At 48.4% G+C, this 24,594-nt stretch overlaps 6 protein-coding genes across 6 annotated transcripts; 2 read left to right on the forward strand and 4 right to left on the reverse strand.

The window, feature by feature from the left end:
* Positions 1–350: 350 nt before the first annotated feature.
* On the reverse strand, positions 351–1,647 carry N7489_007330 (bZIP transcription factor; the record flags this gene model as incomplete). Its single annotated transcript, XM_056713080.1, has 3 exons — positions 351–475; positions 528–1,512; positions 1,567–1,647. The coding sequence occupies 3 exons, from the start codon at positions 1,645–1,647 to the stop codon at positions 351–353; spliced, it is 1,191 nt and encodes a 396-aa protein (XP_056566795.1).
* A 785-nt stretch (positions 1,648–2,432) lies between these two features.
* N7489_007331 (O-acetylhomoserine aminocarboxypropyltransferase/cysteine synthase family protein) lies at positions 2,433–4,024 on the reverse strand (the record flags this gene model as incomplete). The annotated part of the gene is made up of 4 exons (XM_056713081.1): positions 2,433–2,628; positions 2,679–2,823; positions 2,883–3,663; positions 3,890–4,024. Coding segments are annotated over 4 exons (1,257 nt in total), but the record flags the coding sequence as incomplete, so codon positions are not given.
* Positions 4,025–4,762: 738 nt separating this feature from the next.
* N7489_007332 (ABC transporter B family protein) lies at positions 4,763–8,928 on the forward strand (the record flags this gene model as incomplete). Its single annotated transcript, XM_056713082.1, has 7 exons — positions 4,763–4,978; positions 5,032–6,133; positions 6,185–6,620; positions 6,669–7,082; positions 7,138–8,445; positions 8,520–8,767; positions 8,822–8,928. The coding sequence occupies 7 exons, from the start codon at positions 4,763–4,765 to the stop codon at positions 8,926–8,928; spliced, it is 3,831 nt and encodes a 1,276-aa protein (XP_056566797.1).
* Positions 8,929–10,249: 1,321 nt separating this feature from the next.
* Positions 10,250–11,183, reverse strand: N7489_007333 (uncharacterized protein; the record flags this gene model as incomplete). Its single annotated transcript, XM_056713083.1, has 2 exons — positions 10,250–10,591; positions 10,650–11,183. 2 exons carry the CDS (start codon positions 11,181–11,183, stop codon positions 10,250–10,252), a joined length of 876 nt encoding a protein of 291 aa, XP_056566798.1.
* Positions 11,184–12,351: 1,168 nt separating this feature from the next.
* N7489_007334 (glycoside hydrolase family 16 protein) lies at positions 12,352–13,533 on the reverse strand (the record flags this gene model as incomplete). The annotated part of the gene is made up of 3 exons (XM_056713084.1): positions 12,352–12,770; positions 12,832–13,392; positions 13,443–13,533. 3 exons carry the CDS (start codon positions 13,531–13,533, stop codon positions 12,352–12,354), a joined length of 1,071 nt encoding a protein of 356 aa, XP_056566799.1.
* A 3,899-nt stretch (positions 13,534–17,432) lies between these two features.
* On the forward strand, positions 17,433–23,954 carry acyA (adenylate cyclase acyA; the record flags this gene model as incomplete). The annotated part of the gene is made up of 4 exons (XM_056713085.1): positions 17,433–17,611; positions 17,714–18,270; positions 18,344–23,598; positions 23,655–23,954. The coding sequence occupies 4 exons, from the start codon at positions 17,433–17,435 to the stop codon at positions 23,952–23,954; spliced, it is 6,291 nt and encodes a 2,096-aa protein (XP_056566800.1).
* Between the last annotated feature and the right edge of the window lie 640 nt (positions 23,955–24,594).

The following is a 24,594-nucleotide window of genomic DNA, read 5'->3' on the forward strand; positions in this document are numbered from 1 at the left end:
ATATTGAAGAGCTTGTAGATGCAGGAGAGTTATGAGTCTACATGTTATGTCGTTTCTGATCCACTTTACATCCAATCATCTAACGGAGCTAATGCATCATGAAACTTGTGAGTAACTTCAATCCCATGGTTGTATGGATAGCCTTTCTAATCATGAGCTCTTATTATCAATCTCAGAAATGGCCCAATTTCCGAAATCGGCAGCAGGATAACAATGTGGGTTGGATGAGACTTTGTTTTAGAAACTTAGGGCAGCAGCCGCTAATAACCAAATGGGTATACTCAATTGTTTGAATTGCCGGGCCACATGCCCTAGTCTATACATTATATATTTACAGGTAGAAATGTTCATTATAAATTACAAAGATTATCCAAATCCCACGGCCCACTAATCGTGGCCAGCCGAAGAGCTTTGTCAACGCTCTGCCGTCGGAATGCCGGTCCATTCCCAACGCATATGGCTTCCTTTGAGAGGGCTACAGTAGTGTTAGTGGACTTCTTGGAGATATTCTGTCCTGGAGAACTTACATTTGATGAAAGCTGTTATATCAAGTGAAGGCGAGACTGAATAACCATGAGGGCCAAGGGAATCGGTAAAGTTCTCAAAGATCGCTCTCTTGTCGCGCAGGTATCTTTGAACTCCGATGGCATCCATCCACTCACCAGAAGTCGATTCGAGCGCAATCTGCCATGTTCTAGATGAGATCTGGAGTTGTTCATCCGAGCATGGGTTCATATTTTGTCCAGACATCAGGGTATGAAGCACATCAGCCTTGGGGTCTGTCAAGACACCGGTGTCCTCCTGCATGACAGCGTAAAGTGCTGAGATCAGACGATTGCGTTGTTGCAGGCTCAGGGCGGACCCAAAGATATGCTGGACTAAGGAACTGTTTGGTTTGTCGATGAGAAGGCGATATCCCAGCTCAGAGCAAGTCCGGACTATGCGCTGTGCGATATTCCATTGCCTGGCAGGCATTATATTACTAGACTGTGGATCTAGTGTCGAGTAATTCGATAATGGCGGGGTGGTATGAGGAAATTGAACAGTAGATGACGACATGACGAGGTCGAACGGTGATATGGATTGACCTTGATATGGTGGAGTAGGAGGGCCGGGCCAGCCCGTAGCAGCTGGTCGTATTATATCCTCGGCATCCGTTGAACCTTCTGAGTGTGCGCCATCCAGAACTCGGGTTGGAGGTATATTATTATTTGTGGTTTGAGACTCTTTTGTGGCCCGAACGACGGGGAGGGCTCCCTCACTCGGATCCTCACTCCCAGCCTTCGCAAGTGACACGCATTGCTGGGTTATGTTTTGAAGAGCCGATGCGATATGCGGATATTGTGAGAGGAGTTGCTCTTCTATAAGAAGACTACTGAAGGAGAGGAAAGAGTGGCTGATATTCTCGATGCCGGTTTCCAATTCGTGTACGCGGTTCTGTAGGTTACCGATCGTGGTCTCCTTTCTTTTGCGATATGCCTGCTGCGCAAGCCGGAGTTGTTTGCGACGTCTCTATAAATTAATGATTATAAGCATATGCCATTGGAGCGTTAGCGTTTGACCCACCTCTGGCACTTCTTGATCATCGGTCACAGTTCGAGGACGACCTCGTTTGCGACCACTCGGTTTAGTCGTTTCTTCGCCCATTGTCCGTAACTGAATATTGTAAGAAGTTCCTGTCTTGACGTAGATCGAAATTGTGCAGGCCGTGGAGTTCTGAAAGAAGCATGACAAATGGAGAGGCGATAGGATGATTATATGACTAGCGGACCTCGGGAGGAATCGGGGTGTTGAATAATCGAAAAATCAATCCATGGATTATCTATCTAGGTAGGCGGTAGGCGGTAGGTAGATGCCCAGGTGGGGCGACAGCTGGATGACATAAGACGTTGGCGATCGGTGGATATTTATATGTTTCAAGGTTCCTATTGGTCACTCGACTTTTTGAGGAGCTTGTTCACTTGGAATTTGGAGATTAGGGCTTCAGGGGCAAGTTCGATTTCTGTTGAGTCCCCCATGGCTGGAATATGCAGATGAAAGTAGATTGTAGAGAATAAGTTGTCGATGTCCAGGGAATCTTTATCACTTGGGCGTTGGGCGGTCAGGCTTATCAGTTCTAGATCTACTCTACAGGGAGGACTAGAGGACTGCAATTGATCTCATGTGTGCACGGAGTACCGGATATGTTTCTGATAATGATCATGCTGAAGTTAATTGCTCGAATAAATGAGTTATGCTCTAATGTAGACAAAATCAACCTCTCAGTGCTGGATTAACTAACTGCGAATCGTTGAATCAAATGGCCGCTATTGTTTGCTCGACTGTCCACACATCCTTCTGCTCTCTCTGTTCCGAATATTCTCTGTTTTCTTTTGTCGCTTCTGCGCAGTTTCGTCATCTGAAATCGGTGCGACCGCTCGAGAGCGCTTACTGCTCACATTCTTTGTCGGTGGATCCGGACTAGCCAGTGCTTGATCAAAATCATGAATGAGATCCTCGACATCTTCCGTCCCTACTGATAGACGAAACATCTCCTCTGTGATTCCGGCTCCAATCCTATCTTCCTCGGACATGATGACATGAGTAGAGCTCCAGGGGTGAGTAATCATCGTTTTCGAATCACCAACACTATCAATTTGTTAGTCGCCTGAAGCAAGAAAGGATCTCAAGCCACCAACTTTGTCATGTTTGAAATGATGCGCAATCTGTCAATCAGAATATCACTTGTACGAGCGCCACCTGCCACACCGAAAGAGATAACACCGCCAAACCCGCCGACCAAGTATCTCTTCGCGAGACCGTAATATTCACTGTTCTCAAGTCCTACGAAGCGAAGGTAAGTCACAAAAGTTGAAGACGTCCAATCAAGTTGGATCGCCTACCTGGATAGTTTACCCAGGCAACACGAGGATCTGACTCCAAGAAGCGTGCTATTTTGAGCGCATTTGACCCGATTTTCTCATATCTCAAGTTGAGAGTCTCCAACCCAAGGAGAAGCTGCTGAGCAGCAAAAGGACCGAGAACCGAGCCTACTTCCATTACCACGTTGATTCGAAGGGCCATTGCAAATGCGCAATTGCCGAACGTTCTCCAATAAGAAAAGTTCAAAGGTCCAGATTCTTCAATGAGCTGAGGAAAACGAGCTGCACTTTGTCCCCAGTCGAATTGCCCTGAATCTATTATCACCCCACCAACCGAGGTTCCATGGCCTCCGATCCATTTTGTCGCCGAGTGAACCACAATATCCGCTCCATGGTCTGTAGCCCGACAAAAGGCACCGCATGCCCCGAATGTGTTGTCGACAACGAATGGAACGCCTTGTCGATGTGCGACATCTGCTATTCCTTGCAGATCCGGTACACTGCACCGAGGATTTCCAATGGTCTCTACAAATACCATCTTTGTTTTCTCATCGATATATCCTGCAATTTCCTCAGGCTTATCGCTTGATGCCCATCTCACCTTAATACCTAGTCGAGGGAGGAGGGTTTTGAACATGCTGTAGCTCCCACCGTATAGGTTGCGCGAGGAGATAATGTTGTCTCCAGATCCTGCCAAAGCAATGATGGTTTGAAACACAGCAGACTGACCGGAGGCAGTTGCAACAGCCGCAGTGCCACCTTCTAAAGCCGCAGCTCTCCTTTCAAATACCTCGACAGTTGGCTATGGAAATCAGAGAAGTATTGTTCGCGGTGAGTTGAGATACGAACGTTTGAAATTCTGGAATATACTAGACGAGTTAATATATGTCCGGATGAGAAAGGCAGGAGGAACTCACCATATCCGCCTTCTTGATTTGTGCAGACTCTTTTTGCATGCTCGGTATCGGCGAGAACAAAAGACTTGTTCATCAGCACTAGATAAAACAAAGGGGCATTGAAGATCTTACTGCTGTTGCATATATTGGAACAGCTCTCGATTTGGTTGCCGAGTCTGGTTTATGACCTGCATGGACTTGAAGAGTGCCAAATTTGCGACCTTTGTCTGTCGAATCGACCTTCCAGGTAGCAAAAGGGTCTGCCATCCTCTCACCTTGAAAAGAAGTAAGTTGGGGATAAACTATGGAGCTTCATCTCTCTATTTCGATCCATGCCCAAGGTCTCAAACTATGACTGACGAAACTAAGACCGATACGGAAACACCGAAGTGGTTAGACGCTCGATTTTCTCATCTCCGATTGGAGACATGGGCTCATTGATAATTGCCAATAATGTAAGCAGTTTCGATCGAAAAGTATTCACCAGCACTGGCTCTGTAATTGGTCTCAATTCTATTGTCCAATATGGTGTTATCTTCGGTGACCTTCGATTATCTCCATGGGGTTCAAGCTTCCCAAATTCATTCCCGACTGCTACCATTGCTGGGCGCAGTTCTATTCATACGGTTTTCCATTAAGCGATGGGTGGTGAAAAGACAGCATCTTATACTCCGTATTCAGCAACAAATTACACCCCAATTGTCGGAGTGGGCTTTACTCGGTGGGTGCGTGTTCAGTTGACTCGGCCCCACATTACTTTGTCTGGATGTCGCCGGGACCAGGGTACTTACTGCAAGTCCTTTATTTGCTGATTTCTCAGATGGCACAATCCAGTGCATGATAGTGCGATATGAGTCATGATGAGTGGCCGGGGATGGCTGCTCTTAATTGGTCCAACATATCAAGAGATGGCATTGGAATCAATACTTCATCTTGACCACTTGCTTCTCGCAATGCCTCTGGCAAGCGCTTGTCGACAAACCCATTTCCGAAGGCGAAATCAGTATGTCAGAAAAAGACGGGTCCCTTTCTCCCGGGGCGCTCCGTCTAGAGTTACAGGACGATGAAAAAGAGGTCCTTAGGCGACAAATCGACACCCCGGAGTCGCAGATGAGCCGGTTGGCTCTTTTGTATACATGCACAACATCCTATGAATTACTTCTTCTGGTTATCAGCTCAATTGCAGCCATAATAGGGGGAGCTCTTCAACCTGTGTCTTTTGTGAGCTGCTCTCCGCCGGTACTCTGTCCCCCAAGCTGATATCCTTCATATAGCTCCTTTTGGGAGGCTTGGCTCAAGCATTCAAAGAGTTCTTCATCGGAACGTCTTCAGGATCTCATCTTTCATCCCTGGTCGCGAAATTCGCCCTTTACTATGTATGCATCGCCATCGGACAATTTGTTTCGGTCTACATCTCGACAGCCGGATTCATGATTGGAGGAGAAAAAATCACCCAAAGACTTCGAGAGAAATACCTCGCCGCTATCCTTCGCCAAAACATCGCATTCTTCGATGTCCTAGGAGCTGGAGAGATCACAACCAGAATCACCTCGGACATGAATCTGATCCAAGATTCGTTGACCGGCAAGCTATCTCTGACTTTGTACTCCTGTTCCAACTTCGGGGCAGCGCTCATCATCAGTTTCGTGGAAAGTTGGCGTATGGCGCTTATTCTAATATCGGCCTATGTCGCAGAAACTGGATCAATGAGTTTCTTCTCTTCATTCATGGTCAAGTATACCCACAAGTCACTGGCGGCATATGCAGAAGGATCGACAGCTGCCGAGGAAGCCATCAGTTCAATCAGGCACGTAACTGCGTTCGGGATTCAAGACAAGTTGGCCGATCGGTACCAAAGGTTTCTCACCCAGGCCGAGAAATATGGTCTTAGAAGTCGCATTGCTCTTGCGGCCATGATGGCCGTCATGAATGGTGTCATCTTCTGGACCTATGGACTGACATTTTGGCAAGGATCTCGTTATCTGGTTGTTGGAGACGTGGAACTGGGGGCACTGATTACCATCCTCCTTGCTACTTTGACCGGAGCGTTCACATTCGGTAACATAGCACCCAACTTCCAAGCGTTTTCAACCGGTATAGCAGCCACGGGAAAGATTCTTGCAACAGTGTCTAGGGAATCACCACTGGATCCATCCTCAACCACAGGAAGAAGACTGGAAGCTGTGTCCGGGACGATTGAGCTCAAGAGCATTCGCTATGTTTACCCCTCGAGACCGGATGTCCTCACTTTAGATGATGTAAATCTTCGATTTCCAGCTGGCAAGACGACAGCCATTGTTGGTGCCTCTGGTTGTGGAAAAAGTACATTAGCGGGCTTGATCGAAAGGTTTTATGAACCACTAAGCGGCGAGATTTGTGAGAGGTCTTTCCTGTGCGCGATGAACCGTGCTAATATTGACACAATAGTACTCGATGGCCACGATATCGCATCTCTTAATTTGCAGTGGTATCGCCAACAAATTGCAATCGTGACACAGCAGCCCACACTCTTCGCCACAACTGTATTCCAAAATATCAGATTTGGTCTGGTCGGCACCGAGCACGAAAATTCACCTCCTGATGTGATAGAAAGCCTTGTCTTTGATGCCGCCAAGACAGCGAACTGCTTTGATTTCATCGCCAACTTGCCGAAGGGCTTCCACACCAGCGTCGGAGAAAGAGGCTCCTTGCTTTCGGGGGGACAAAAACAACGAGTCGCCATCGCACGGGCTATTATTAGCAATCCAAAAGTCTTGCTACTGGATGAGGCTACTTCGGCTCTCGATGCCCAGGCCGAGAGGCTAGTACAGGCGGCGCTCGATGTTGCTGCTAAAGGTCGGACAACGATCACAATCAGTCATCGGTATGCGCTTTTCATTTAATCTTGACGACGCACGCTGATTATTCTTAGACTATCTACTATCACGGCGGCAGAAAACATTGTTGTTATGTCTCACGGGGGTGTTGTCGAGCAAGGAACTCACAGCGACCTACTTGAGAAACGATCAGTGTATTACGAGTTGGTGGAGAAGCAACGCATGTCCACGGAGAGAGATGTTGGCCCCAGTGAAGAAAGGTCCACGTTCGATATGGATGCCGAGCTCCCTGGTTCGAAAGATGAGGGTAATGAGTCCCACAAGCACACGTACCAAATTGAGCAGGACCCAGTTTCTGAAGGCCAGGACGGAGATTCGGATGGCAAGGCTGACGGCAGATTCTCCTTATGGGAGTTGATCAAGTTCGTCGCCAACTTCAACAAACAAGAGACATTCACAATGCTTTGGGGTCTGATCTTTTCGGTTATTACAGGCGCAGGAAACCCCACGTAAGACTCCTTCGTCACGCGGCGTGCAGAGTATTGATGCTGACTATCTCACCAGGCAGGCTGTGTTCTACGGCAAAGCTATTGCGGCATTATCGCTGCCTCCGAATATGTATGGACAGCTCCGCGATGATGTCAACTTCTGGAGCCTGATGTATCTGATGCTGGGAGGTACTGCATTTCTGGGGTGGGGAGCATCAGGTCTCTGTTTTGCCTACTGCTCCGAGCGCTTGATTCACCGTGCCAGAGATTCTTCCTTCCGCGCAATTCTCCATCAGGATATCTCCATGTTCGACAAACCTGGATTCTCGGCTGGTTCGATTACAGCGACATTATCCACGGATGCTACCAACCTTGCTGGAATAAGTGGTGTCACACTGGGCTCTATATTCATTGTCTCGACGACATTGGTTGCTGGAGTGGCTGTGTCGATTGCTATAGGTTGGAAGCTGGGGCTCGTCTGTACCGCAACTATTCCCATCGTTCTTACTTGTGGTCTCGTCAGACTGAAGCTCCTTGGGGAAATTGCTCAACAGTCAAAGGCTGCATATGCCGCCTCAGCAGCCTATGCTTGCGAGGCAAGCTCTGCTATCAAGACGGTTGCATCGCTAAATCTCGAGACCCATGTGCAAAAGGAGTACCACACCATATTGGAAACGCAACGAAAAAAGTCAGTCATTTCAACGCTGAAGTCATCCATGTTTTATGCGGCTTCCCAGTCGGCCAACTTTCTCTGTATCGCGCTAGCCTTTTGGTATGGAGGAAGTCTGATCATCCACGAAGGCTATTCAATGGTGCAGTTCTTTATTGCTTACGCTGCGGTTATTGCCGGCGCATTCAGCGCCGGAGCGATTTTCTCCTTTGCCCCAGATATGAGCAAATCCCGTCAAGCAGCCCAAGATATCAAAACGCTGCTAAGTCGACCTGTCACTATTGACACCCGTCAAAAGACTGGTGAGCAGTTACCTAACATGGATGGCAGCTTAGAGATACGAAATATTTATTTCCGATACCCTAGCCGACCGGAGAGTGTGGTTCTGAATGGCCTCAGCTTAAGTGTACAAACGGGCCAATATATAGGTCTCGTCGGGGCAAGTGGATGCGGGAAGAGCACCATCATTTCTTTATTGGAGCGGTTCTTCGATCCAGAAGCCGGAACGATCTTGGTGGATGGGAAAGACATTTCGAAGTTGAACATCAAGAGCTACAGGAGCCATCTTGCTCTAGTTAGTCAAGAGCCGACACTATACCAAGGAACCATTAGGGAGAATATCATCATCGGGACCGACGACGATAATCTTTGCGAAGAGAGAGTCATCCAAGCATGCAAGGATGCCAACATCTACGACTTCATCCTCTCCCTACCGTGAGCCACCTCTGCCCTTACAGCCTTTTTCTGTCCGTTAGATTCGAACGGAGGCATCCTAACGTTCCACTTAGTGATGGTTTCTCGACGGTTATAGGCGCGAGAGGCGGCATGCTCTCTGGCGGGCAGCAACAGCGGATAGCTATAGCGCGAGCTCTTCTGCGTGATCCACGCATACTCCTCCTGGACGAGGCCACTTCTGCGCTCGACTCGGAGTCGGAAAAGGTCGTCCAGGATGCACTGAATGCCGCAGCTCAAGGCCGAACGACAGTCGCTGTTGCGCATCGCATAAGTACGGTACAGAAGGCCGATTGTATTTATGGTGAGAACAGACCTCAATTCAATAGCTATTGATAACTGGACTAACCTGTCTTAGTGTTGCACGAAGGCAACGTTGTGGAACAGGGGACGCACCTGGAGTTAATGGAGCTGGGTGGAAGATACTTTGAATTGGTCAAGCTACAGAGCTTGGAGAGCATTTGAGCAGAAAACATAGACTATGATTAAATATATAAGAATACTCGTACCTGTACTAAGGAAGTCAGAAATAAGGCAATTCCAAAATGAAACTGCTATCGAGCATAGCCACATATCGTGAAATATCTACACCGTTGCAGTCAACGGATTCCAGTGTCCATCATAATTCTTCCGTCCAGTCAACACAGAGCTATAGCTCTGATCCACCTCTCCCTTTCCGAAAGCCTCAAATTTCTTAGATACCAATCCTTGCTCTTCCACTCCTTCCCGTGTTAGTTCATACAATTGTATTTCTCGTTGCCTTTTTCCTCCTTGCCCACAGAAGAATAGGCTGGAGTTGTCAAACCCAAACCAGAGGATCCCTCACGAACTAAGGCAGCTTTCCCCCTTATGTCCGTTATTTAGCTGCAGTAATTTACTTCAGGGGCGTGTAGTCATTTTGGTATCAGAAACATTCGGCTCGAACTACTAATACAGAAGGGAAATTATGATAATGGCAGTAATAATGTTGCGGCAAGCTGTTTAAATGTCAGAGTATTGGATACTTACCTAGGTAATGCCGAATTAAGCTCAAAAGAAAGAAACACACATACCTATTTATATATAAGGTTTCCTTTTCGAGGTTGTCCCGTTCGCCGCGGATGCATCTGTAATAGACAGGGAACTCAGAGATGTGGTTACCTACAGTGAACTGTACAATAGTGATAAGACTCACATTGAATATGCCTCCTACGGCCGTGTCCCATCGCATTTTCACCGTCAAGAGCCCCATGTTATCACTTCGTTGGCCCCGGCGCTTTACACTCTACAGCCCCCTGAAGCGTCCGATGAAAGATCCTCCAGAGATGGGCACGGACCTCTATATTTCTATTAAGGATGAGGCGGATTATGCTAAGCATATCCGGTACCTTATTTGGCTAACTAGAAGATAACTGGTAGATGGAATTGGGCAGTCAGATCTCACAAGCCATCTAGTTTTCAACATTATCGATTGCAATGGAGTAGGCCTTGAATCACACGGGATTGCCCATGATAGTGCCGGAACACCTCAGTCCAACGGATTGAAATTAATGGTAAAGAAAGTTACAGATGGTTAACATAACTATTATCTAGGTCTCCCAAAACATTGTAGTTCTGCACTTCTGTGCCCATCGCATCCATCATACACTTGACCCCTCCATTCGTCTTAGACCTCCAGAAAGCAAGCATACCCGAAGTGTGCACTAAGAAGCCAGCTGAGTTGAAGCAAAAATACTGTAAAATCCAACACAAGCACAGTACAACAATTATCATGAGAATGTAGAGACGGGAAGTTGAATTATCCTCTTCATCTCTCATCTGCATGCACGGTGTATGTATACGTTGTGCCCTCCTCATCTGTATCCTCGTCATCCGTGTCCTGGTCGTCTGAGTCCTGGTCCAAATCCTGGTCGTCCGAATCCTCCTCGTCCGAATCCTCCTCGTCCGAATCCTCCTCGTCCGAATCCTCATTATCAGAATGCTCACTAACTGTATCTCCCTCACTACCGTCCACGTCCGACAGGGACAAAATATCCTCAAACCTGATAAGTTTCAAGTTTGGCAACCTTTCAGATAGCGTCTCAAAGCCGGCAACATAAAGGACGGCCGGTATCCCAACTTGAACATTTACCAACCTCGGAAAGAGCTTCTAGATATGCAGAATTGTTAGACACATGGTGCAACAGAGGATAGCCAGTGACACAAACCGATATCTGGTCAGCGAGATAGTCCCATTGATCAGGGTATAGATACCTGGGCCCAACCGCGTGCTTGATGGTACCTGGCATGTTGAGAGGTGTCGCGTATTCGACATAAAGGGTCTGGAGACTTGGCATGTTCACGGCTGGGATGCGGATACACTTGTCTGTTCCCGAGCCGTGAAAGGCTAAAACAAGGTACGAAGTGTGTAACTGCGGGAAGACCACGCTTTCTAAAGCCGGCTGAAACACTGGTTCAGTCTCCGGGAGATAGGTTGCCACACTTGCAATCTTCACATGGTTGGCATACATCTGGCGGCGGTCTGGGGAAATTCCCATCATGGCCTCCTCGAGGAAGATCCCATGTGCTTCCAAGTCGCTCCACAATATACGTATCGCTTCGTGGAACCATGTCTTGTTTACCAAGGCGCAATCCAGTAACCAATTTATAGGGCCCTTGTCGAGCCAAACGAGGATTCCACCCACGATTTCTGGAAGAGCCAAGGCTCGGCGGGCAGTGATGGTAGCGCTTTTGTCGCTCATGTTGGGAAGCGGTTGTATTGGGAGAGTTGGAAAAGGAAGACTTGGAGAGAATGATAGAATTATAAAAGCAAGAAGTCGAACTTCAGAGTGAGGTGTCTCTCACTTTTTCCAAGGTTTTGATGGCTCCATAAAAGAGCCATGGATCACAGCTGTCTCCGATTCCTCCCAGGGCTGTTCTAGTCTGTAGGCAGCAAACGATATCTTGGCTATCTCCGTCTTTTTAGATAGTCCTTGTTTCTTTGATCTTCTTGATACCCTGGTTTATGCCTTCTTCTGTTTGCAATAGTTACAGTTGTGTATCTCATGATGTAAACCGGTGTTTGTGTTCTACCTTTCTACTTTAACCCCTCATCGTCACCATCTTGTCAAGATAGAGTGTGCCGAAACCCAAAGAGCTATTACTTTTTTTGGTACGACGACCTCAGACCAAGCCTATTCTGGCCGTGAATCTACTTTCACTCCAGTAATCCTACCCATGCCCTGAGGTCAGAATTCGTGCTTTGGGAACTCGCTGGTGAAAGTTACAGTAACGCGGATTGTATGTGCGGGGTGAAGACACGTATGGAAAATAGGGCTTTTCTTAGACTATAGGTAGTCCAGTAAGCTATGGATACATGAAAGCTCGTTATGTATGTAGGGCACGCGTGTTCCATCGATTGGATATTCGCGTTCGACATCTATGAATAATAAAAGTAAAGTGTAAACAAGAAAAGAAGCTCCCTCTAAGCGTCCAAATGCTGCGGCTGTTTCGTGAGCCGTTGAAGTCATCGCTCATGTGTCATGTCCAATAAAAATATAAGCCAACGCCGGGTCCGATGAAGTCATCAAATAATAATACAAACGCGGATGCGTTCAACCAATGCAATAACATGTCCAAAGAGAGCACACAAGACACCCGCCATCGCAGCAACGGGATATTCGCACCGCCCACCGATCGAGCATGTGAGGGCCGAAAGCTGCGGGTGTAGCCTCGTGAGCGAGCGTATCTGGTAGAAGTAATGGTAGTGTTGGGTCTGGTCGAATATGCGGCTCCACTCGTCAATCGAGTCGAGGTTCCTCGTGAAATCAACGCCAGAGCGGGAAAAGGCAACCGAAGAAAAAGGCAATGCTGCTGACATAAAGCGGGAGGTAGACTGTGTTGAAAAGGATTCGATATTAATGGACGGATCTAATCAAGAAGGGATTCGGGGGATTGCTCACTCATTGAGCCTCCACCTGGTGGCTTGTTGTGGCCGGAGCTAGACTCCCATTCATACTGGTATCCTGTCGACGAGGCCAAAGGAGAGCCGGTCGCCACCCAGGGCCAGACGTTTGGAGTGACCCAGCTTGTGGTTTCTTTGTGGGTTCCACTCCAGGGAACTGGGACGCTGTCGACGGTTGCAGTAATTGCAGGTGCGGACTCGGTCGACGTGGGTTCGGCGCCTTTGTTGCCATTGATTTGGCCTCCTTCCGCAATGATTGACTTCCACGACCCACTTCTGTCACCATATCTGTACGAAGTTCCGGTGGAGTAATCAGTCACGGTCATTGACTTCAGATACATTTTGAAGGGGCCTTGGCTATAGTCTGTTTGACCACCAGCCCAGTCTGCATGAACAACAAATGTTAGCAAGCACGATGAAATAATTTGCAGGGTACTCCCACTCACCGATAGTGCCCTGAGGATTGTTTGAATCACCGCCAGCCCAAACACCGACCTTGATCATCATCGGGCTCTCTGGGTACCGGTTGGTGTCTGCCGTCTCCGGAGTAAGGACACGGACAGTCTTGCCATCAATTGCCCACACAATCTGGGTGCTGGTCCAGTCGATGGAGAAAGTGTGGAAGTCGTCATGATTTCCGGCATTGTCGTGGTAGGCGCCACGGCTGTATGAAGATGTGTCTCCTTTGCCGAAGTAATTGGTTTGCACTTGGGCGTTGTTTCCACCCAGCCATTCCCAGTCAATTTCGTCCAGATCATCGGACTGCAGAACTGCACTGCTCACAATTCCCGTCCCTGGTGCTGCCTTGATGGTGAACTCCACGCGGCCGAACATAATGTACCAGCCGGACTGAATCAGCGGGCCATCGCCCTGCTTAGAAATAGTGAAGGTTGCACCATTTGTCTGGTCGTATGTGACGGATCCGGTCGACTTGAAAGCATCAGATGCGCCACTTGTGAAATCGAACGTTTTGTCAGATTGGCCAAATGCAGGATCAGCGGGACATGCTGCTGGTTGTTAGTGACCAGGTTGACGCAACAGTGATTATGAGCCTCACATCTCTGAGTCGGATTGCAATCAGTATAAGTCTGGGCCGCAACTAGCGTGGAAGACAGCAGGCTTAGCGCCGCACCCAGAAAGAATCGCATGGTGGGCCAAGTAGAGTAAGCTATAAGTAATCTTGTATTATGCAATAATGAAGATGAAAGTTGGTAAAGGATAAAAGGTGAGCAAAGAAGAGAAAAAGGATCAAGTAAATTAGTACCTTAGTCAATTAGGGGAAGTACACAAACGGTCTTAAACAAGTCTTGGGAAGGTGCCAGCCTCCTCCGTTTTCGCTTCTTTTTTGGGTCGATCCGTGGGTCCCCGGTTGTCATTGGACCAATCAGATTTAATCCCGGATCGAGATTGTGCCCACCTGGTGGACCTGGGCTACCTGGGTAGAGCTACGCCACGTTGTTGCATGGAGTCTACATCTTGTCATTGTACGGAGTAGTACACTCGGGTGTGCAGTTCAGATTCTAATGTGCATTTACATGTACAATGACTATTCTGCATGGTACGTGACACAGGACACATTCGATTAGGAATATTCGATCGAGAATATGCACAGAGTACTACTTACTGTACACTCCCTGCTCGGTACTCCGTATACATACAGCATTGGCACTCCATAGTCTCCATTCGATAAGAACAATCCACCTGAAAAACCAAGAAAAAGCGGCAAGGCCCAAGCAAAATTAATAGGTGGCAGGGAACACACGTATATTAAGACCCACAACCCCAGCCTCTCGCATTTACTCTATACACCACTTATTATTAGAAGATGTGATCTCATATTGAAGATTTCTGTCGAAGGATTTATGAGGAATACTCCGTACTCCGTGTTCTCTCCCTGTCTTCTATCCGAAACAAATAGGTACTAGTACTAATCAGTAGTCCTAATTCCAATGTTCGGGCCAGGGCTACCTGCCATTGGGCGCCATCTCACGAGCTTTGCGGCCTTATGAGTGATATGACTTCAAACGGCCAACCTTGGCTAGCCTTCCAATATTTGTAAATTTCCACTTAATTGGCACTCTACTTGAGCGCAGTAGTAGAACAAGAAGTGGTCTAGACCTTAGTCGTCATAAAGCCGCCGATCGATGTGGGCAATCGATGTAAGGGCGATCTGCCGGGCAACGAATTGGACCACGACAAGGGGAGGAAAATAGTCCGACAACTGTGGGTCCTACCCATGTCTCAATACACACGGAGTAGTTATAACTTGTTTCGAGCATGAAGACTCACGTGAAAATGGAAACTCCGTCCAGGTGTCACACCTAGGCTCCGATACGACTAGGCAGCGATCTCGTGCAATATACTGGAATATCTAGTCCATCGGTCTTTCTACCTACAGTTACCGTGGTGAAAGAAAGAGGTAGAAGTTGCAAGCGAAAGACTACTAGTGAATAAAAGCTGTGCGGGGCATAAGCGATGTCGTTCAGTAGAACTTGCTGTGATGTCCTGCCAGAACAGGTAGTATAGGGCTTTTTTCCAACCCCCAAACCTCTTGCGCTTAGCGTTGCTTGATGAGTTCGCTACATTTTTCCCACGCAATCCATTCAATGCTCCATTCACTGCCGTACTATTCCAGTTATCCCACCATCTTTTTCAGCTATACACAATGCGGCATCTTGCCAAAAGGACTGTGATCGCGAGCAGTCGTAGCAATGACCTAGGGTATAAGACGTATCGTCTGATTATCGCTATCAGTGACGAGACTATGGGAAATACGACCTCACTGCTCTTGGAACCGACAATAAAGTCAACCCCAATTCCATTAAAAAATCTCGTGCAAGGACCAGCTGAATATAGCTAGACCTCAATTGGTATAAGTCAGGTGGTGTTCACACGTGAAATCAGAATGGCTTGCGAGCTTGACATCCTGGGTTGCAACACCGGGGCTCAACCATTTCGCCTTAGACACAACGATAATGGGCGCGAGGATATCACGCAGAATAAGACCACGCTCCACTCGTGTAGATCTGCAGGGTCCCTGAACTAGCGATCTCCGGTGGATGGCTAGACCCACATCTTGATTGTGTCCAATATGGTTCATACCCTGAAGGAAACTGCTAGGAGGCGAGGATCTCCTAGTTAAATTATGTTGGACTTATACAGCCATACCGGACATGCTCAAGGATTGTGCGAAACTAGTGTCATTTCAGCACCAAGCAGAATTTCTGACCAGTTCGCCGTCACTAGAAATAGCATAATGCAGATGAATATTTTCGTCTAGGAACTGGCTCAATGCATACACTAAGGAGGTTATTATAAATGAGGCCTGTCCAGTGTTGTTATTATATCTAACAGACTAAACAGCTGCCTGCTTAATTCAAGCCTAAGAAGAGAACTCGAGAAGAGAAAGGTCGCGTTTTCGTATTGCTGCTGCCATTGCTAGTGAAGTCAGTCCTAGCAGAATTCTTTCCGAGTGTCTGAATCGATGTGTCGAGTTATGCTACCTAGGTAATATCTAGATAAATTTGAGACGAAAATATGTCCTTCAGTCTTCAAGCGTTGCCCGATAGACGTTATTCGAAATGGTTTCGATCTAACCTAGCTATATCTCAAGGCTGTTCTGTGGCAGAGTTATTGCGGATGGTACTGGAATTCTATGTGCCAAAATATCAGAATCGGTGGCATTTATTTTATACCATTGTTCTATCCAAAGTACTCCGTACCTTAACAGCTGGGATAGATATATTACAGGCCAGATAGACCGCAGCAAAAGAAAATGAGCTGTGCAACGGTAGCAATACCTTCCACGAAAAGCGGAGCTGTCACCTTCTAGTGATGCCAAATATATATATAATTGTATATGTATATATATATAATACGAGTACAACCCTGGAAGTACTACAGGGATTCTTTGTCACAGCCTCGATACCTCGAGTTAAGGGGGCATGACCAATGACTCGATTATACCGAGTACTCCGTAGAGGGGCTATGCAATACAACAATTCCATATGTATACAGAATTACCTTTACGAGGAAAGGCGAAAAAATAGAACAGAACAGAACATTGAATCATGGAACACTCAAAACGAAGCAGAACAAAGCAGAACAAAGACGGGGAGAGCTCCACAGTCTAGCACGGACAGCATCACGGACCATGCCCAGTGAAGATGGTTATATCTACGGAGTATAAAGAAATGAATGAAGTGAAGAAGTGAAGAAAGAAAAAGTGAGAAAAGAATACAAAGAATTATCTTCGAATAATTCAAGTAATCTACAAGTTTCAGGAGACGCTCTTAGGTATGAATTCTCAAAAGTACGGTGCTAAGAGCCGCATGACTACCTAGGTATGTACCTACTATCTGAAGCTCACACGGGGTTCATCTTCATCGCTTTCTTCTTACATGAATCTCATCTTGAGCTTCGGTCCTTTTTAGTTTGTTTTTCCTGCTATACGGATTTTGGCTTTGTTCTCGATCGTCATTACGTTGATCCGCCTTTGTCACGAGCACGACTATCCCCACTCTTCCTCTTCCCCCCAATTAACCCTGGACCTCAATAGTCACCCCGTACGCCTTGTATGCGCCCGGGTTGTCCTTAACCGCAATCACTTTCTAAAACCTCATGAAATAACGCCCTCCACTCTGATACTCACGCCCGACGCTAGTCTCACGCCCTCGGTTTCAGCTTTGCATACGCCTTCATCCGCTTTCCTCACGCCCCCGCTAGCCCTCCAAGCTCCTTCGCGCTCTTACTGCCAACACACGAATCTGCCTCGTCTCGAATTCAAATTGAATGTCCTACAGAGTTTATTCTAGCTAATAGACTCTCTACCGCGTCGCCGGGTCGGCCTCCACAGCGTGGCGCTAGCACCCGAGACAGCAGAATCGACAACCACACGTTGCAGCTTCCCCGGTCGCCCACACCATCCGATAATCATCGGTTCTTTTAATGCGGGACGGTTCTGAAATATCAGCACACCCCAAGATAGAGCTGGCTGCAAGTTGAACAGGGTTACCGTGGTGGCATTTGGCCGAATCTGAGCGCAGCCATGCCGGCGCGGGACCGCAACCAACCCGACAACCGTCAAGGTTCGGAGAGCTCTGGAAAAAGCTGGATGTCACAGGATACTGTGCGAAACTCCGAGAGTCAGCCTGGAGATCAAGACGAGGCCTTTGCGGGAGGTCGTAATGCCGACCAGTTTCCCAGTTCGTTGAAAATGGACTCCAAGTAAGCTTCTGTTTCTCTAAATGACCTGCTGACTCTCTACGCGATCATGGCGCGTCGGATCTAAATCAAAAAGGAGAGGCGCTAATCTTGTATTTTTTCTAGGCCCGACTCCTCAAAACCCCCTCGCATTGATTGGGGAAATTCCATGTGGTCATGGAACTCCGGTAATTCCCCCTCCGAGCAACGCAAAGCCTCCGGGTTTAGCAATCACCGCGAGGGTTTGACGGTACCGGGCAATCGAGATAGCCCGTCTCAATCATCCGTCTCGGGTCCCCGACCTCCGCCACTTCGCCCATCTCGCGCCGACTCCGACGAGATCGAGTCGATTGCCCCGTGGTCCACAACCCCCAGCAGCGGTCAGCCTGATGCTAGTGGTACTTTTTATCACGACTCTGAACATGAAGCCTCGCCTGCGTCATTCACATTTCGCCCCACGACCGGACGGACAATCGCAAGCGAACCTGCCGAGTATGAATACCATGGGGAACATCGCCGACCATCTGCTGCAAGCGCAACCACAGTCAGTAGCCAGGGGTCTAGATCAAGCATTAGCCAAAAGTTCCGAAAGAAGCATCTGAAAGGTCTACTTGGAGATGACTATCATTCCCCTGGAGAGCTTCAAACTGATGACGATGGCTCCCAGAACCCGCCGAGCAGGCGTGGGGGGGCCAGTCGACCAGTTAAAGGCACGGGAGAGAGCGAACTCAGATGGCTCACGCAATACGCCTGAAGGATCCAGCTCCTCGCAGCGCCCCCAGAGGTCACGGGCAAATAACCCTCTGCCCTCCAGTGACATCACTCCATGGGATTATCAGAGCTTTAATGACATCCCACAGTACGGGGAGGCACCCGTGCGCCACGTACCCATCGGCCCCGATGGACAGCGTCTTCCATCCTCGGAGAATGGCTCCTCGGGGCAGAGGGAGCCAAGCCGACGGGGGCCTGGCAGACATCGTTCCTCACGAAGCAAAGAAGAGAACCGGACTCTTGCTGGCGATCTGGCATGGTCCCAACCCCGACCCGCTACTGGCAGAGATGACATTGGACTGCGCCCGTTTAATGAGAACTATCTGCATTCAGGGACTGACATGAGTGACTCTACTCCAGCTGGAGGCCGATCGACAAGCCCAACGCCCAGTGTGCGTAGCGCATACCGAGACCCTGATCAGAACTCACAGCATCCCAGAATCGGCGGGTTTATCAAAAAGATCCTCGGGAAGTCACATTCGCATGACAAATCGAGGAACTCTTCCCCGCCGCGGCGCGATAGGCAACCAAGCGTTGAAGGGGGTACTTCCTCTCGATACCCTGAGTCGGTAGATTCAGACCGAAAGAAAGATTCTGGGAAGGGTCTAATGGTGGGAAGAAAGCTTGGTAATCGTCGTGTGCTCACTCATCAAGGGGGTGACATTTATAACCCTAAGGACGACAAAAACCAAGAGGAGAACAAGCACTTTTTCCACCTTGATGTCGATATGGAAAACCTGAAAGGGATTGTCCGCCCACCTTCGCCTGGACAAACCAAGCGTGGAAAGGATGGGACGACCACACCTCTCGACGATTCCAAAATGGAAAAGCCGTGGAATGCGCCCGAAAGTTGGCAGGTCAGGGGACCCATTGATCCTACCTTGGAAGACCCTACCTTGGAAGAACCCGCCCCCGTCGGCCCCCGTGATCGTGAAGCTTCGTACTTTATTCGGATCTTCCGGATTGATTCTACTTTTGCCACGCTATCGGCTGGTCTGAATGCTACCGTGTCCGAGATCCTCCTCATGCTTGGACGGAAGTCTTTCTTACAAGATCATCTCAACAATTATGAGATTGTCCTACGGAAACATGATCTTTCGCGGCAACTTGACCACAACGAGCGACCTATTCAAATGCAAAAGCGGCTGCTGGAACAAGTTGGCTATACGCAAAAGGATCGTATCGGAGATATTGGCCGTGAGGATCACAGTTATCTCTGTCGCTTCATCTTCTTGCCCACAAAGCTAAGCGGCTACAGCAGTCTGGATACCGAGCCAGGTTTCAACAAAGTGCAAAAGTTCAGCCATGTAGATCTCCAAGGCCGCAGTCTCGTCACTATTCCAATTACGCTATATGCAAAGTCCTCCGAGATCATCTCACTGAACTTGTCGCGAAACTTGTCACTAGACGTTCCCAAAGACTTCATCCAAAGCTGCATCAATCTGCGAGAGATCAAGTTCATAGGGAATGAGGCTGCATTCCTCCCACAAAGCTTTGGTTTAGCCAGCCGACTGACCTATCTGGATGTGTCAAACAACTGTCTTGAGGACTTGGATCACGCGGGGCTCGATCGGCTGACTGGTCTTGTTAGCATCAAGATGGCGAACAATCAGTTAACGAAACTGCCAAGCTCTTTCGGCAATTTCCAAAACCTGCGAAGCCTGAACATGTCGTCAAATGGTTTCAAGGTCTTCCCCGACTTCCTTTGCAACCTCAAGAGTCTGGTTGATCTCGATATCAGCTTCAATGGGATAGAAGAGCTCCCCAATATTGGCCGCTTGGCCACACTTGAACGCCTCTGGATGACAAACAACAACTTGAGCGGGCCTCTCGATGATTCCTTCAGGGAATTAGTGAACCTCAAGGAATTTGATGGACGCTTCAATGCTATCTCCAATATCGATGCTCTCTCTAGTCTTCCACGACTGGAACAGATATTCTTTGGTCACAATCTTCTATCACGTTTCAAAGGCTCCTTCCCGAGGTTGCGGAGTTTACATCTGGACCACTGCCCTCTGACCCATTTTGATGTTGACGCCCCTATGCCAACATTGACTTCTCTCAACCTTGCCTCCGGCAAGCTCTCCCAATTCAGGGATACAATTTTCGAGAATTGCCCGAATATTACAAAGCTCGTTCTCGACAAAAATCATATCTCCTCGGTTTCGCCTCAGATTGGCAGGTTACGTCGACTGGAACACTTCAGTATGATCAAGAACCCACTGTCGTCTTTGCCTCCAACCTTGGGTTGCCTTGCGGAGCTCAAACATCTTAACCTGAGGGAGTGCAACTTGAATTCTCTACCATCTGAAATCTGGCATTGTGCCAAGTTGGAAATACTCAACATCTCCTCAAACATTCTGGCCAGCTTTCCAAAGTGCGGTGCTCCGTACCCTCAAATTCCCGGGGAGCCTACAAACACACCTGGGACTACACCGGGCATTGCTGGAAACCCCAGCTATGAAGATGTAGGCCCAATGAACGAACCAGGTCTTCGTCGACCGAGTCAAACGTCGAATGGTGTTTTGCATTCTGTATCACCGAATGGGTACCGCAGTCCTTCAACTGCTCAATCTGGTAGGAAGGTATCTGGGACGTCGCCATCATATACCGACCCGAACTCGGTGAGTCGAAAAGACTCCAACTTCTCTCAGCAGATGGCGATGACGTTTGCGGCATCTCTCCGAACACTTTCACTTGCAGACAACAGGCTTGAAGATGACGTTTTCCGGGAACTATCCTTGCTCCCAGAACTGCGTATTGTCAACCTTTCTTACAATGACCTGACGGAACTACCGCAAGGAATTCTCAAGAGGTGGCCATTGATTTCCGAGCTGTACCTGTCCGGTAACGAGTTGACCTCTCTCCCATCCGATGACCTGGAAGAGGGTAGCAACCTCAAAGTTCTCCATATCAACGCCAATCGGTTCCAAGTCTTGCCTGCGGAGCTTTGCAAGGTCAGCAAGCTTTCTATTCTGGATGTGGGGAGCAATGGGCTCAAGTACAACGTGTCAAACTGGCCTTATGACTGGAACTGGAACTGGAACCGTAATCTCAAGTATCTGAATTTCTCGGGCAACAAGCGTCTGGAAATCAAGCCAAATATCGCGTCGCTGGGTCCTCCGGCTGCCAATGGCGCTGACCTGACTGACTTCAACTCCCTCACCCATCTCCGTGTTCTGGGGCTGATGGATGTCACACTCACCATTCCCACCATCCCAGAGGAGACTGAAGATCGGCGTGTGAGAACATCTGCCTCCTTGGCTGGTACTCTCGCCTACGGTATGGCCGACTCTCTTGGTAAGACCGAGCATCTATCTATTATTGATATGATTGTGCCACGGTTGAAGCAGGATAATGTGGAAACACTTGTGGGAATGTTTGACGGACAGACACTTTCTAGTGGTGGTTCTCGCGTCGCAAAGTACTTGCACGAGAATTTCACTTCTACTTTCTCGTTTGAGCTTAAGAAACTGCAGCGAGACCAGGGTGAAACACCATTGGACGCACTCCGACGGTCGTTCTTGGCATTGAATAAGAATATGGCAGGCTCTGCCTACAGGTCCATTGATGATCGTGAAATCCGCCAATACCATCGAGGATCGAATGCGGCCAAAATGCTCAACCAGGACGACATTCAGTCCGGGGGTGTTGCTACTGTTCTGTATCTGAACAACATGGACTTGTACGCCGCCAATGTCGGTGATGCTCAGGCTATTTTGATCCGGTCAGATGGTTCAATGGTTTCTTTGGCGCAAAATCATGATCCTGCGGAACCTAACGAGCGTGCCCGCATTCGTGCAGCAGGAGGCTTCGTGTCTCGCACCGGGAAGCTGAACGATGTCCTGACCGTGTCGAGGTGCTTCGGACACTTCCCTATGATGCCTGCTGTCATTGCGGCTCCCTCCACGATGCATACCGTCTTGACGGAACAAGACGAGATGATCGTTTTGGCATCAAAAGAACTCTGGGATTATGTTACCCCCGAAGTGGTGGTTGACATTACTAGGAGAGAACAGCCCGACTTGATGTTTGCAGCTCAGAAGTTACGTGATTTGGCCATCTCCTTCGGTGCCACCAACAAGCTGATGGTGATGATCCTCGGCGTTGGTGAGATTCGAAGGAGACGCCCAAAGCCTCGTCCTTCTCTCAACACTGCCTCGTCCACGTTTGCTGAAGAGCAGATCATCCCAACTGCCAAGCGTCCCAAGAAGCGCGATGGTCCTGGAGATTCGAGACTCGCGCGCTTTGAACACGTGAATGCTCCCGAAGGTGAATTGACTATTATGTTCACTGATATCAAGAAATCCACGGGTCTATGGGAGATTTGCCCGGATGCGATGCGCTCTGCTATTCAAATCCACAATGACATCCTACGTCGTCAACTTGCGATCTTCGGTGGCTATGAAGTCAAGACAGAAGGTGATGCTTTCATGGTCGCTTTCTCAACCACGACGGCTGCCTTGCTGTGGTGTTTCAACTGTCAAAACCAGCTTCTTGAAGCTGAGTGGCCTACAGAGATTCTCGATCAGCCCCAGTGCCGAGTTGTGGTTGACATGGACAATAATGTGATCTTCCGTGGCCTGTCTGTCCGTATGGGTGGCCATTGGGGCGAGCCTGTCTGCGCAAAAGATCCCGTCACCAGTCGAATGGACTATTTCGGTCCAATGGTGAATCGTGCGTCGCGAATTTCTGCCGTCGCGGATGGAGGGCAGATCTTTGTTTCGTCGGATTTCATGACCGACATCCACCGTAGCCTCGAGATTTTCGCAGATGCTGAGCGTTCTGCATCCACCAGCTCGACCGACAGCAGCTCCCGCGGCGATAGCCTCGGCCACAACATTCGTCGCGAATTGCAACAGCTCAATAGTCAAGGTTTCGTTATCAAAGATCAAGGAGAAAGAAAGCTGAAGGGTCTGGAAAATCCGGAACCCCTCTACCTTGTTTATCCCTCCTCGCTTTCTGGTCGCATGATCTCTTCAGAAGAATCACAGGATCAAGACAGTTCCGTTGCAACCATCAACCCAGACAACCAACTTGATATCCAGACAAACGTCATTTGGCGTCTCTGGGAAGTGACACTCCGTCTTGAACGACTTTGCGGTGCTATGGAGCATCCAAGTGAACCGAGCCTCAGAGAGCCGAACGTCGCTCTCTTCAACATGGTCAAGAGACATGGAGGTGAGCTCAACGACTCGACCGTTCTCAGTTTGGTCGATCAACAAGTCACCCGCATCGAGGTTAGTATTACACAAAACCCCCCTTTCGTTCTACTTGAAATTCTAACAAATCCCAGGTATGCATCAACACACTCTCCCTACGCCATATGATGCGTCCCTTCAAACCAGGCGACACCCTCAGCGACCACGCCGTCCCTATCAGCGAGGTACTACAGCAATTACAAACACAGCTTGCCGAATTCCAAGCTCTCAAGGAGCAGATGGCCGTTGATGCTGCGGGCAACATCGGCGGTCCACCAACTCCTGTCAAGATGGGACCTCCAGGCAGTATCGACAGCGGCATTACCTCCGCCTCGTCGTCTTTCCTCCATCTCCCCGGCGATGCCAATCGCTCTTTTGATTCCGGCCGCAGCTAACACTGAGTCCTGCTGCCTGCCTTTTATCACACTAATTTTCAACTTACTTTTGGTTTCCTATTACTTGCTTTTTTGACCTTTCTTTCTCCCTTCTTGTATCTTTCTTGCTTTGTTTTGGTGGGCGGCGCCCCACTGGCGGGAGGGGGTTCTGCAGATTGTTTTATATAAAGCATTATGGCATGGAGCCAAGGGGATTGTTTCGGTATCTTCTTTCATTATTGGTTTTGATCTGCTTTGAGTTTTAGGGCTGTAATTGGCTCGGTCAGTGAATATACATTACAGTTTATATGATAATTTCATGGGCTTTTTTCTTATCATCTTATTTGATCCTTAATATGTATGTAGTCTGCCGTCCGAGACTATCGAATTTTTGCTAATCTGATCTATTTGGGCCAACATGATATTAGGGATGTCATATGTAAGAAAGTATTGACAGGTTTCTTGGAAGTCCTTTCATGCTTTTCTCAATGCCTTTCTTGTCTTGCGAGATGTACGAAACAGCTTTCTATGTATCACCAGGGATTATATCTAAACACCTGCCGCGTGAGTTCTGCATACAAAGTCAACAATCTATCTCACATTGTACCATGAACTACCTCCCATGTAGACCACTCCATAGTGCTAACCCCTAATGATGCAC

This window comes from Penicillium chrysogenum, assembly GCF_028827035.1.
Source record: "Penicillium chrysogenum strain IBT 35668 chromosome Unknown utg000004l_segment0_segment0, whole genome shotgun sequence".
NCBI lineage: Eukaryota > Fungi > Ascomycota > Eurotiomycetes > Eurotiales > Aspergillaceae > Penicillium > Penicillium chrysogenum.